This window comes from Crocodylus porosus, unplaced genomic scaffold (assembly GCF_001723895.1).
Source record: "Crocodylus porosus isolate Cpor-Errol unplaced genomic scaffold, CroPor_comp1, whole genome shotgun sequence".
NCBI classification, from domain to species: domain Eukaryota; kingdom Metazoa; phylum Chordata; order Crocodylia; family Crocodylidae; genus Crocodylus; species Crocodylus porosus.
Window position 1 is genome coordinate 2,054,805 of NW_017728949.1, and position 11,846 is coordinate 2,066,650.

Here is an 11,846-nt window from a genome sequence, read left to right on the forward strand (position 1 = left end):
TGCTGGCTCCTACCCTGGGGGTCTTTAAGAGGAGGCTAGATGAGCACCTTGCTGGGGTCATTTGACCCCAGTACTCTTTTCTGCCATGGCAGGGGGTCGGGCTCGATGATCTGCTCAGGTCCCTTCCGACCCTACAAACAAACTATGAAACTATGGATCACTACTCAGAATATCTGGGAAGCAGCTATGATATTTTACAAGGTATTAGAAGGTCAGCTGTAACTTACAATGGAATTGCTGAGGTTTTTCATTCTCTCTACAACACTCTTCATGGTCTTCAGCACTGGTAGGTAAATACTTACCTATAAAAAAAGGGGTGGAGGATCAACTGAATTATAAATAAAGCATACAATGTCATGCTATGATATTCCAAAAGGGAAGACTATTACAGAAACAGATTTGCCTTCTCAGATCATAGCATTGGTGCATAAAAAAGCAGACTATTGCTAGTAGACAATCCCATATGTTTCAGGGTAACACATTAGTATGTAATGATTTTTTATTTTGTAGTCAACCACAGAACAGCAAGGCCAAACAGTTTCTCCAAATAAAGAGCTACAGTTTCTTTAAGTAAATAATAAGCTCTCATGTGAACTCAGGCAGGGACATTCTTAGCTGCAGAACCACAGATTAGGTTGGAAGGCACCTCATGAGATCATCCAGTCTAGCTCCCTGTACAAAGCATAACTGTCCCTCTCTAAGCCATTTTAGTCAACTGCCTGTCTAATCTGTTCTTAAAAATGTCCAAGGATAGAGATTCAACCACCTCTCCAGGTAGTCTGTTCCAAAGCTTAACCACCCCCAAAGTGAGAAAGTTCTTCCTAGCCTAATCTTGATACAAATTTAAAATCATTGCTCCTTGTCATGTCCTTTGCAGCCATAGAGAGTAGTCTATCTCCATGCTCCATATAACCACCCTTCATGTATTTGATAACTTATCAAATCTCCCTCCCCCATGATGTCTTTTCTTCTATAGGCACCAAATCCTTGGTGCTTCGGGGCTCAAGCACCCACCAAAAAAAAAAACACAGTGGGTGCTCAACACCCACAGAGCACCTTGTAGATGTTAAAAAAAAGCCCCAAAAACATGCTTTACTGGAAGCAGTGCATGACTTCAACCCAGCTCTGCAGCGTCTGTAAAGTTCAGGCGCTTCAACGGGACTTTTTGATGCTTTTAACTAAAGCTTATTCAATAAGCTAGTAGATAAAAGTGCCAAACCCCACCCCCCAATGAAGTTCCCAATCTTTACAAACAATGCAGAGTGAGACAGAAGTAACATGCTGCCTCTTCCGGGCATGTGCAGGGCTCACTGCTGGAACGTGCTGAGTTAAAAGTAAAGTGCCGGGGGTTTTTTGTTTTGTTATTTTTTATGCCTGCAAACACCAACCGGCCAAAAAAAAAAGTCAGTGCCTACATTCTCTTCTCCAAACTAAATAGCCCTAGTTCTTTAAGCCTAGCTTTAAAAATCAGGTTTCCCAGACCTCTCCTGATTTTTACTGATCTCTGTTGCACTCGTTCTAATTTGCCCATACTTCTTGAAGTGAGGGGCCCAAAACTGGACACTACTTCAGGCGAGGTCTCATCTGTGCCAAATATAGTAAAAGAATCATTTTCCCAGATGTGCAAGTGATGCTTTTATTACTACATCCTAGAATATTATTGACCCCCCCACACCCTCCAACAAGAACACTGTTGGCTCATATTCAGCTTATGGGCCACTGTGACCCTAAGTCCTTTTCTACAGCACTGTAGCCCAGCCAGTCCAGTCTGTATTTGTGTATGTGATTGTTCTGTCCCAAGTACAGGACTTTCTATTTCTCTTTGTCGAGTTTCATCCAATTGGATTTAGACCATTTCCCCAGTTTATCAATGTCATTCTGAATCCTAGCCCTGCTCTCTGGAGTGTCTGCAACTCCATCTAACTTGGTGTCATCTACAAACATATATAAATATAATAAAGACATATCTACATCTGAATCAAAAGGGAAAACAGAAGAATATCTCTCCTTATTTATGCTAATGTAAACCCAGATTAATTTTGGACCCACTGGAATTTCCTTAAAGTTGATCTGCAGTAACAGAACAAAATTTATCCAAGTTACTGCCAAGGTATGAGTTCAAAACAAGCACTTTCTATTAGTCTTCTTTTGTCTCTACATTTTTTTTACACAGCTATTGCAGCAGACATGGTGAACAGCTCTATGCAAATAAAATATATGTAAAATTTGGGTTTTTTCTATTTTCTCTCTCAGCTGCTATACACTACATATACTCAGCTTATAGCGTTTTACCCAAACTCTTGTGCATTTAAGAGCAACTCAAAAAATACTTGCTTACGTCAAAGTCAGGTACACTGGGCTCTTTGAAATCATTCCACAGTCTTCTGGGAATAACTGCCACAGGAATGTCATGTGTCACGATGCGACTACTGCTTGCTAAGGAGGGCTGGAGAGAAAACACTTAGTTTGTGTGGTTAAAGCACTGGCTTTGGAGCACTGGCTTTGGAGCTAAGGAGAAGAGATTTCTAACCGTTGAATCACCAGATGCTTGACATGGCCTAAACAAAATACTGTAGTTTTCTATAGGTTAAAAGGAAATAATTATACTTTTTTATCTAACAGGGCTTTTGCAAAGCTTACTTCATTAGTATCTGTAAAACAGCTTAAGAACTTCTAATCAAAAGATGCTAGTACAACATAGTGCCATGCCCAAATTTAGTATGGGCAGGTCTAAGGGAAGAGAAAAAAGAGAAAAGAGCATAAAAAAAACTGAAAAAGATAAATGTTGTCTTTTCCCCTTACACAATCAAAGTGATTTCAATGGGAATCTACCAGGTACAAATCAGGTAGGATAGGGCCCAGTGAATTAATAATGAATTTTGTGAACAGTTAACAGAACAAGTGTGGAAAGGCAGCCTCAATTCTGCAGTATTCTACCCATCTTTGTTGCCATCCCATCCCAGTACCCTGTACAATGTGCTAGGTACTTTCTAAGCACAAAAAGCAGCAAGGTCCTACCAATATCAGGTTGTTGTTTTCAGATTACTTGGAACAATTCACAGAAATGAACATCCATGTACTGTCACAGGAATCATTTAAAAAATCTTTTCTGCTCTTACCAGTTCCACAGCTACCGTGAGGCAGGGGCAGTGCTTGTTAGTCAATTTGATTTTCACTGTCTTAGCATTCTGGGCTGTTTTTAAAGCTCTTGATAGGTTTTCAGGTGTCAGCTCTAAATAAATTTCATTGTGCTCTGCTGCTACTCCTTCCATCTGGAACTCATCGAAGAAGTTTCCCTTAAAAAGGCAAGAGGAGAGAAGGAAAGAGTTTCAAACAGAGGAAGTTACAGTTTGCAGAATTACAGTACTGATCTTTAAATTCTGAAACAAATGTGGAAAGGCCAAAGTTTCCCTCTGCTCCATATGCATGTTCTATAAGAAATAGACTTTGTGCACATATAGGATCCACAAAGAATGGACCCATTTGCAAAATTGGGAATAAAATCAATCCCATAAAGTGTTTATAGGTCAGGTTCCTACTTCTACAGACAGCAAGAAACACTACCTATAATGTTAACTGCACAGGTTCATCAAAGATTGAAAAATATTAAGTGTTTATATATGATGGGATTTCACCCTCATTTTCTGGCACTTACCTGACTTAATTCACACCACATGCTGACCCCTCCATTTGCTACTTTGTCAGTGAGGATGAAATAAAGTTTGTCTGGTGTAAGGCGCAGAGTGCAGGTCTTGGCTAGTTTGGCAATTGTGTTGATTACACCTACGGATAAAGGTTCATTAAGGAACTTCTAGCACGGGAGAAAAAAATATGTTCATAAAGTTGAGGCTCGCAGTTCCATAGGAAAGAGCATGACAGAAATAAACAAATGGCAAGCTGAAACTTCTGCTCTGTACTGTTTATTTATTTACTCAATTGATGTAACAACCTTCCCACCAAAGGCTCAGGGCAGCTTACAATAAGAGAACAGAATAGCTTATGAAACAGAAGGAACAAGAAAACAAGACAAGCACCAGCATAAACCAGAAGTGCCCCAAACAATACCCCAACCTAGCTTTGTTCGCTAAGTGTCTGTCCACTATAGGAAGGTCTTGCACTGCTTCCAAAAGATGTCCAGCCTTGGGGTGTCCTTTCAGTTACAGAAATGCCAAGACACCTGTCTGTATTAAGACCGCCTTTTGTTAAATTTGACCTTTCTATTATAACCTGCAGATTTGAACACAAACACCTTGTTAATCATTAATATCTGTATTTTCTTTTGTTACTGGTTTAAAGAACTAACTGGCTGCTTGTACAAGACACAGAGGTTTAATTCAGTTTAGTTCTCCCTAAATTGAAACGGTAGGTTTTTAAAAACACCACTTCAATTTTGGCAGAATTAAACTGAACTAAACCCCCGTGGCATGTACACAAGGGTGGGGGCCAGATTTTTACCTGCCTCTTTGGCAGCAGGCATGGGGGCAAGCTGCCAGTGGGCCGAGCAGTCCCTAAGCTGTGCAGGGGGCCCCCAGGCAGCACCTGCCCACTGGCACCCAACCTGGGCAGTCCTGGGGGGCGCTGCAGCCACAGAGGGAAGCACCAGGCCCCCAAACTGCTCAGGCAGGCAGGCAGGCTCCGGGGAAAGGGGGGAAAAAAAAGATCAAGCTTGCTGCTTTTTTCCTTTAGTGGAGCCTGACTGCACAGGCTGCCACCAGGTCCCACAACTCCTGAGCTGCGCAGGGCCCACCAAGCCCTGAGTACATCAGCTTCCAGCACACCATGCACTGTTGCACTTTGTTAGGTAGCAAACTAAAACACATCGGAGGTGTTTTATCTTGCTATGTAGCAAAGTCATTTAAAGCGAAATATGCTGCCGAATGTGCAAACAACAGCATTAAAGCGGTGCAAAAGAGCATTTAAGCCACTTTAAATGCCAATTTTGTGGCATGTCCTACTGTGCCCATCAAAGGACATTTTGAGAGTGAAAATTTAGGTCTTCAGACTGACACCCCTAGCTCATGATACAAATGTTCACTGCACAGGGATGCGCTAGACTAGTTCATATGGAAGTCTTTATCCGCAATCTAACCCCATGCCCCCCCATGTGGGGCTGTACTCACTGCCTCTCTCCCACCCCACCTGAGGGAAAGGTAAATATCCAAATGCCACCTGGGGCTGGGGGGAGAGAAAAGAGTGGAGGAGACTGGAAAATTCTCTCTGCCCTCAGGATTTCAAAACTCTCAAGTGAAAAAGAGCAAGTCATGTGAAAGGAAGGGTTTTGGAATTTTTATTTATTGATTTTAGATTTCCTAAAGGAGGGGAAAAATAAACCAAACAGGCTCCCCTAATAACCTAACTACCTCATCCCCCAGCCAGTGACATGTATGGTTAGAGAGCAGAACAGAAAAAAAAAGAGGCCCTTGCTAGGAGGCATTTTTTAATTTGCAGGAAAAACACTGGCATTGGGAAGGGAGTTCAGGGTCAGGCCAGCACTTCTCAGCTATTATAGACGCGAGGGTTGTTCATTAGACTTCAGGGTGCCCTTGGGAATTTTTTTTTTTAAATATATATTTTGGATAATTTTACATGTTCCAGGTCAAATTGGCCAGACCAGTTCCAAATCCTTTGAATCGTTCCAAAGCCATACGTGGCCATACTACCAGCAAGTATCCTCCACCCCCAGACTTCTCAGCCCAAGGCTTCAGATGCTTCCAAATCCTTTGATGGGCATCCTACATGCAGGCCCAAACCCAGAGGCTTGGGGTTTGGATACCCCTGAATTTTACTTGCCCTTAGCCATACCACTGCAGGAGCAAGCTAGGGAAGAGTCTCCCGTTTCATGGATTTCATAGAAATTTAGGGTTTGAAGGAATCTTAGTAGATCATGGAGTCTGACCTTCTTGCCCTGGAGTCAGGTGAACCCAGCCAGGTGCTTGTCCAGTCTCCTCTTAAAGACCTCCAAGGTAGGAGAGAGAGTGCCACCTCCCTTGGGAGCCCCTTCCAGATTCTGGTCACCCTGACCATGAAGAAATTCTTCCTGATGTCTAATATAAATCTGCTCTCTCAGTTTGTGGCCATTGCTCTGTTCCTAGTTACTCCAAGGGGTGCCCTGGTAAACAGAGCATCTCCTATTCCTTGCTGCATCCCCCCGACAAATTTGTAGATGGCCACTAGATCCTGTCTCAGCCTTCTCTTGCAGAGGCTGAAGAGATCCAGGTCCCTCAATCTCTCCTTGTAGGACCTTACCTACAGACCCTTAACCACAGGAGTTTCCACAAAGCTGGCATGTAGCCGAGATCCTCGCTAACTACAAGGCTCTGGTAAGGAGCCCTGTCCCCATGTGGACGGGGTACACCCTCCACGACACACTGCCATTTGCGATGCATTTTGGCTCCAGTATTAGACCAGTGCAGCGACTAAGCTCGATGTTAGCCCAACAAAGCCGCTTTTCATCCTTTTTTTGGACGGCAATGAAAGAACAGAGCAACTCCGAGCTCAGGAAGGCTGCAGCGGGGCAGGGCACCATTGACTCCACTTGGAAACCGTCAGGGCTTTCCTTGTGAGCAGGGCACAGAGGCCAGTCCGGTTGTCCTCTATGGATGCGAAACCCCACACCTTTCCCTCCTCTATTTTTCTCTTCAAGAGAAAAATAGGGGGGGTAAAGGCGTGGGGTTTTGTACCAAGAGGGGAGAGGACTGGCCTCTCTGACGGCCACCCATCTTGGGAGCCGTGCCTGCGCGCCGGCTACCCCGCAAAGGCTCTCGCGGCACCCCAGGGTGCTGCGGCCGTCAGTCCCGGCCTGCACGAGCAGGGGCGGGGAGGGGCGCTCGCAGCAGTCCGGGGGGCCGGCGCCGTAGGGGCACCCCCAGCAAGCCTGACCCCGGGGCACTCACGGGTGAAGTGGTTGAGGCAGGCGACGTCCAGGATCTTGGCCCGGAACCGCATGGCGGCGGAGCGCGAGCGGCCCGGCCCGGCCCAAAAAAAAAAAAAAAAAAAAAGCCCTCTTTCGTCCCGCCGGCGTCGAAATGAAAGCGAGAGGCTAGGATGTTCCGCCTCGCTCGCACCAGCTCTGGGGCGGGGGCCGAGTTGGACCGGCTCTTACCTGCCGGGCCTCGTTCCTCCTCTGGTGGCGGCCTTTCGGAAGCTGCTCCACCCTTGGCCCAGCCCCGCCCTCAAAGCCTCGCCTCTCTCCTGTCTGGGGCCGCGCTGCTGCAGCATAGCTCTGGCGCTGTAGTCATAATCGAAGGGGGGACGCTACCTATCTGGGTCCAAGAAGGCAGTTTTCCTTAGGCGCTCTCCGGGATAACTTCTGGCGTGGTTGAGTACCTGCCGAGGGGTTGGGGCATGAACGCCGCATTCCCCCATAGGCTGGGGGGACACAGCGACTGACTGGCTGCAGGCGGCAGTGGTAGTGGCAGCAGGGAGCTCCTGGAGGCAGCCACAGTGGGGTCAGCAACGGGGGCGGGTAGCGGGTGCTGACCAGCGGTCGGCAACCACCTGCAGATGCCACTAGCAACGGTGGCAGCAGCCAGCAGCAGTCGGAGACCACCCACAGACCCTGCCAGCGGTGGCAAGCGGCGATCACCTGCAGGCACTGTTAGGGGTGCACCGCCAATCTCAGGGTGTTGCATGCACCCCCTACGCATCACCAGTGAGTTAGGACTTAATGCCCATTTTATGGAAATGGGAGGCTCCTCCCTAGCTTGCTCCTGCAACCATATGGCAGGCAAAACTTGGGGGCATCTAAACCACAAGCCTGCACACAGGATGCCTGCCAAAAGACTTTGGAAACATCTGAAGCCCCTGGTAGGGGTGGAGGATGTTTGCCAGTTGTAGGGCCACTTATGGTTCTGGACCGACTCATGGATTTGGACTTGATTTAGCTTGGGACACGAAAAATGTCCTTAAGAAAAGAAAAGAATGGACACTACAGGGCTGGAAGTGCAACCTGAAAGAGAGGTGGTGGCAAAGAGGGCCTGGGGAAAAATCAGAAGACCAAGAGAAGAGGATTATGGATGGCTTCAAATAGAAAAGCAAACTTCATATAGAGCAACACAGTACAGTAACCAGGGAATGAATGGGGGAAGGGAGGCTTCTGCTTCCTACCCCTCTTCTGTGCTGTGCTGCCTGCCTCCCACCCTAGTCTGCTGCATGCCTCATGGAGGCTGCCTGTGCCACTTGAGCCACATGCTGGCCAGCCCTGTACTAGATGTCATCCAAGACCCACCTGTCACACAGGGTAAATGAGAAGAAGACACTAAACTCCTTGCAGTATACAGGTGCTATATGCCCATTCATCATCACAGAGGATCCAGCCTCTGCCTATAATTTCCTTTTGGTTCCTGCAGTGCATGTTCTGTTGAATTGTTTGCAGCTCTACTACGTATAGTCCAGTGTCGCTGTTTCTTTTCTTACTATCATGTGACAGACAAGCACTTTTTTGCAGTATCTTTTATTGGACCAGCTGTTGAGTTAGAGAGCTGTTGGACAAGCTTTCAGGAATCAGTTGTCCTTCTCCCAGGTTAATTCTGACCATTAATAAGCTTTGGTGTTTTAATAGTTTGTCTGTATTTGTTAACTTTCTTTTTTCATTGGGACTGCCCTTGGTTTACCATCACATATGTTGGTTTCCTATTGATTTCCACGTTAACTGTAAAAAAAATTTCAAACAATTAAACAGGAAGCACATCAAGGCAAAGTGCTAGTGGAATCAGCATGTATTTCATTTTGCTCTTGTGCCCCCTGTACTGTTCATAATCCCATAGCTATTACTAGTGAAACCAGCTAGTTGAAAAAATACTCGCTTCTGATTACAGTGGAGCTGTAGGGGCAAGTCAGTGAATCACAACAGGTTCAGTTCAGTGGCAGGGTCAGTTTTCTAAACGTCTATTGAAGTCAACATGAGCAGAAGGTGTAAGGCATCATGTAGCCTGTACTCTGGGGAGCATTTCAGATGCTGTTTACTAACAGGGTAAAGTTCCTAGCCATTAAATTACTCTTTCAAAGGTACAGGTGCACAAAGGCAACACATTCACACTAGCAAGGCCTTCCTAACCTATGCAGCACAACTGGGGAGGACTAGTGATCCTTATGCAAGCCTCCTGGAAGGTATCAGTGACTTGGGGGTAACTTTTTACAAGAAAAATGTATACTACAGATATCAGCAAACTAGATTTGTGCAAATACCTACTGAATCTGATCATGACACTTATTCTCTGGTGTCACACCTGAACTGCAGCCCTGCTGCTGGTAATTAAGGTTGTTCAAAAATCTTCCTAAGGGAACAGGCAGTGGTACATCTCAGGGGTGACAGTGCACCCTTGAGATGTGAATGCCAGCAACTTGGGCTCTACATACATAACCAATTAATAGAAGGCAGGGTAGAGGTGCACCTTATAGACCTAAGGTGCAGCATATAGGGTGCATCCACATAAGATGCTTTACTGTGCAGTAGACTAATCTACTGCACAGTTAAGCATCACCATCTACATGTGCATGGCATTTACTGTGCAGTAAATTAGTCTACTGTGTGGTTAGCTAGTACCTGTAGATACAGGTACTGTACTAAATTAATGTAGACGCTGACCAGAAGGAAATTTGCTCCTGGTCAGCCACACCAGCAGGGGGCCAGCCTCCTACCTGGGGCAGAGCCATGTGTCTGGGAGTTCCTCCAGCCATGTGGCAGGGATGCCTCCATGGCTGGCCTCCAGGCCCCATGCCTTCTGCTGCCTGGCACTGTGCCGCTCTGGCCCAGGCACTATGCCTCTCTGCCACAAGCATGGACCAGCCACAACAGCACCACAGACACCAGCTCTGCCCCCCAGGGCCCATGCTTCCAGCTGCCTGCCTCCTGGGCACCATGTCCCTCTGCCACAGGCATGTGGCAAACCCCAAAAGCACCTGGAATCTGTGCCTGAGCCCCCAAGACCCCTGGCAGCACCTGGGATGGCAGCATCCCTTACACCGGAGGCATCAACTCAGTGTCCCAGTTGGGCAGAGCCAGGGAACAGCAACCTCATAGTAGCCTGGGGCAAAGCAGATGTGCAGCAGCAGTTTGGCGAGAGCAACCAGGCAAATGCCCACATCTGTGAAGCTATGGCAGCCTGCATGTGGGAGCACTGCCGCATCAAGATCAAAACCCTGCAGGCCCAGTGGGTCTGCATCACAGACCACAACTCCAGTCCATGTGTGCCACACGACCATGCCCTTCATGCAGTAGCTGGATCACATCCTGGCCACGAGGGACCCTGGCACAGGCTACCATGTGTACTCCAGCATGGCAGGCTGCCAGAGCCAGTGCTGACAAGGGCTCTGGGGGAGGGCTTCCCAGGGCACTAGTGGCAGAACCCGGCGTGCTCCCTGCCCTCAGCCTCAGGTAGCAGCGTAGACAGCCCAGGCCAGCACCTGCCCTGCCAACTCTGGCTGCACATTCCAAGTGGGGAGGCCAGGCTGGGGATAGCCCCTGTGACAAGCAGCTCCAGCTCATCTCCAGAAGGGGCTGCTGCCTGGGTGGCTAGGTGTCATGCTGCCATGCCCCAGGGCCACTTCGCCATCACCAGGCACAGAGTTGGACCACCAGGACCACATGACATGGCTATCCAGTAAGCCCCACACAGGGAGAAGGGCCAGGGGAAGAAGGGGGTCCCACAGCAACACATGCCTGCGCCAGCTCACCCGCCCACCCCAAGGCTGCACACCTGGAGCCAGGGGCCCCTCAAGGAGTAGAGCAACTGCACTCCCCTCCCCACTCTGCCTATCTAAGCTCGCCTCTACCCCCCGGACTTTCCCACCCCAACACACAGAGAAGTGGAGGCAGTTCCGAATGTTATTGAGAGCCCTGCAGCCTCTCCGCTAGGCAGCCTCGGGCCTGTCACATGCAGAGAAACTTGTAGATGACAACGACAATCTCCTCCTCCACCAAGGAGATCAGGTACTCATAGCATAAGCAGACATATCCCTCCAGGTAGTGGCACACATTGCAGGGAAGAACATGCTTGCCTGGGGCGCTGTCGAAGCTCAGGGCCCCATCAGATTCTCATCTGCACCCAGGGCACTATGGTGATCATCAGCAGCATGGCATAGTGGGTCAGGCACCCCTCCAATGCACTCAAACACCTCACTGCAGCGTGCCCAGGGGACTCAGAAATTGAGGCACAGGCCACATGCAGCAGGGGCCCTGGTCCAGGTCTCCAGAGATGGCCACCGGGGAGTGGGAGTGTCACCAGTGCTGCGTTCCAACCAGGCAGGGGCCCCTCACCCCACACAGGACCCCAGGTGCCACAGGCCTGGTGGCAGAGAAGAAAACTGCCTGGCTCACAGGGAGGAGGGGAGTTGGTCCAGAGCCGTTGTGGCAGCTGCTTGTATAAGCCAGCCATGGCCGAGCCTGGGCAGGGGACGGGGAAGGCAGGCTGCCTGCCGCAGGCCGCAAGAGGGCCCACTGCCCCCACAGAGGAGGCTTGGAGCGGAGACAGAGGGCTCAGCTGTCTCCCACCTTTGACAGGGCTCACCTGGCCAGCTTACCATAGTCTTTGGGCACCAGTCTGCACATGACCACTGATCTGAAGGCTGGCAGCACACAGCCCCTGGGTACAGTGCATATTATCTCTGAAATGTTGCAAACTCTCACAAAGATTCTCTCTGTCCTGGCTCTGCAGGTCCAACAGCTTCACACAGGGTGAAGAACCAGCTGCTGGTGCAGATGCACCTGCATGGACACCACCACTGTCAGTTGGTGCTCTCTGCATGTGCCAACTCTACCAGTGGCACACACAGGACTGCACCCTCCTGCTGGACCAGCTGGTCAGAATGACAGAGAAGCGACTCACAGGCCTGGCAAGCCGGGGACC

General features: G+C 48.6%; 1 protein-coding gene across 1 annotated transcript in view; it reads right to left on the reverse strand.

The window, feature by feature from the left end:
• The window catches only part of LOC109323094 (checkpoint protein HUS1-like), a 12,974-nt gene extending 6,002 nt beyond the window's left edge, over nucleotides 1–6,972 (reverse strand). Inside the window, exons 1-5 of the mRNA XM_019554506.1 lie at nucleotides 6,894–6,972; nucleotides 3,656–3,783; nucleotides 3,120–3,296; nucleotides 2,339–2,446; nucleotides 228–302 (exon numbers count right to left, since the gene is read on the reverse strand). Coding sequence (XP_019410051.1) covers nucleotides 228–302; nucleotides 2,339–2,446; nucleotides 3,120–3,296; nucleotides 3,656–3,783; nucleotides 6,894–6,945 — 540 coding nt within the window. The 5' untranslated portion in view covers nucleotides 6,946–6,972. The remainder of the gene's footprint in view (nucleotides 1–227; nucleotides 303–2,338; nucleotides 2,447–3,119; nucleotides 3,297–3,655; nucleotides 3,784–6,893) is intronic.
• Nucleotides 6,973–11,846: the final 4,874 nt, after the last annotated feature.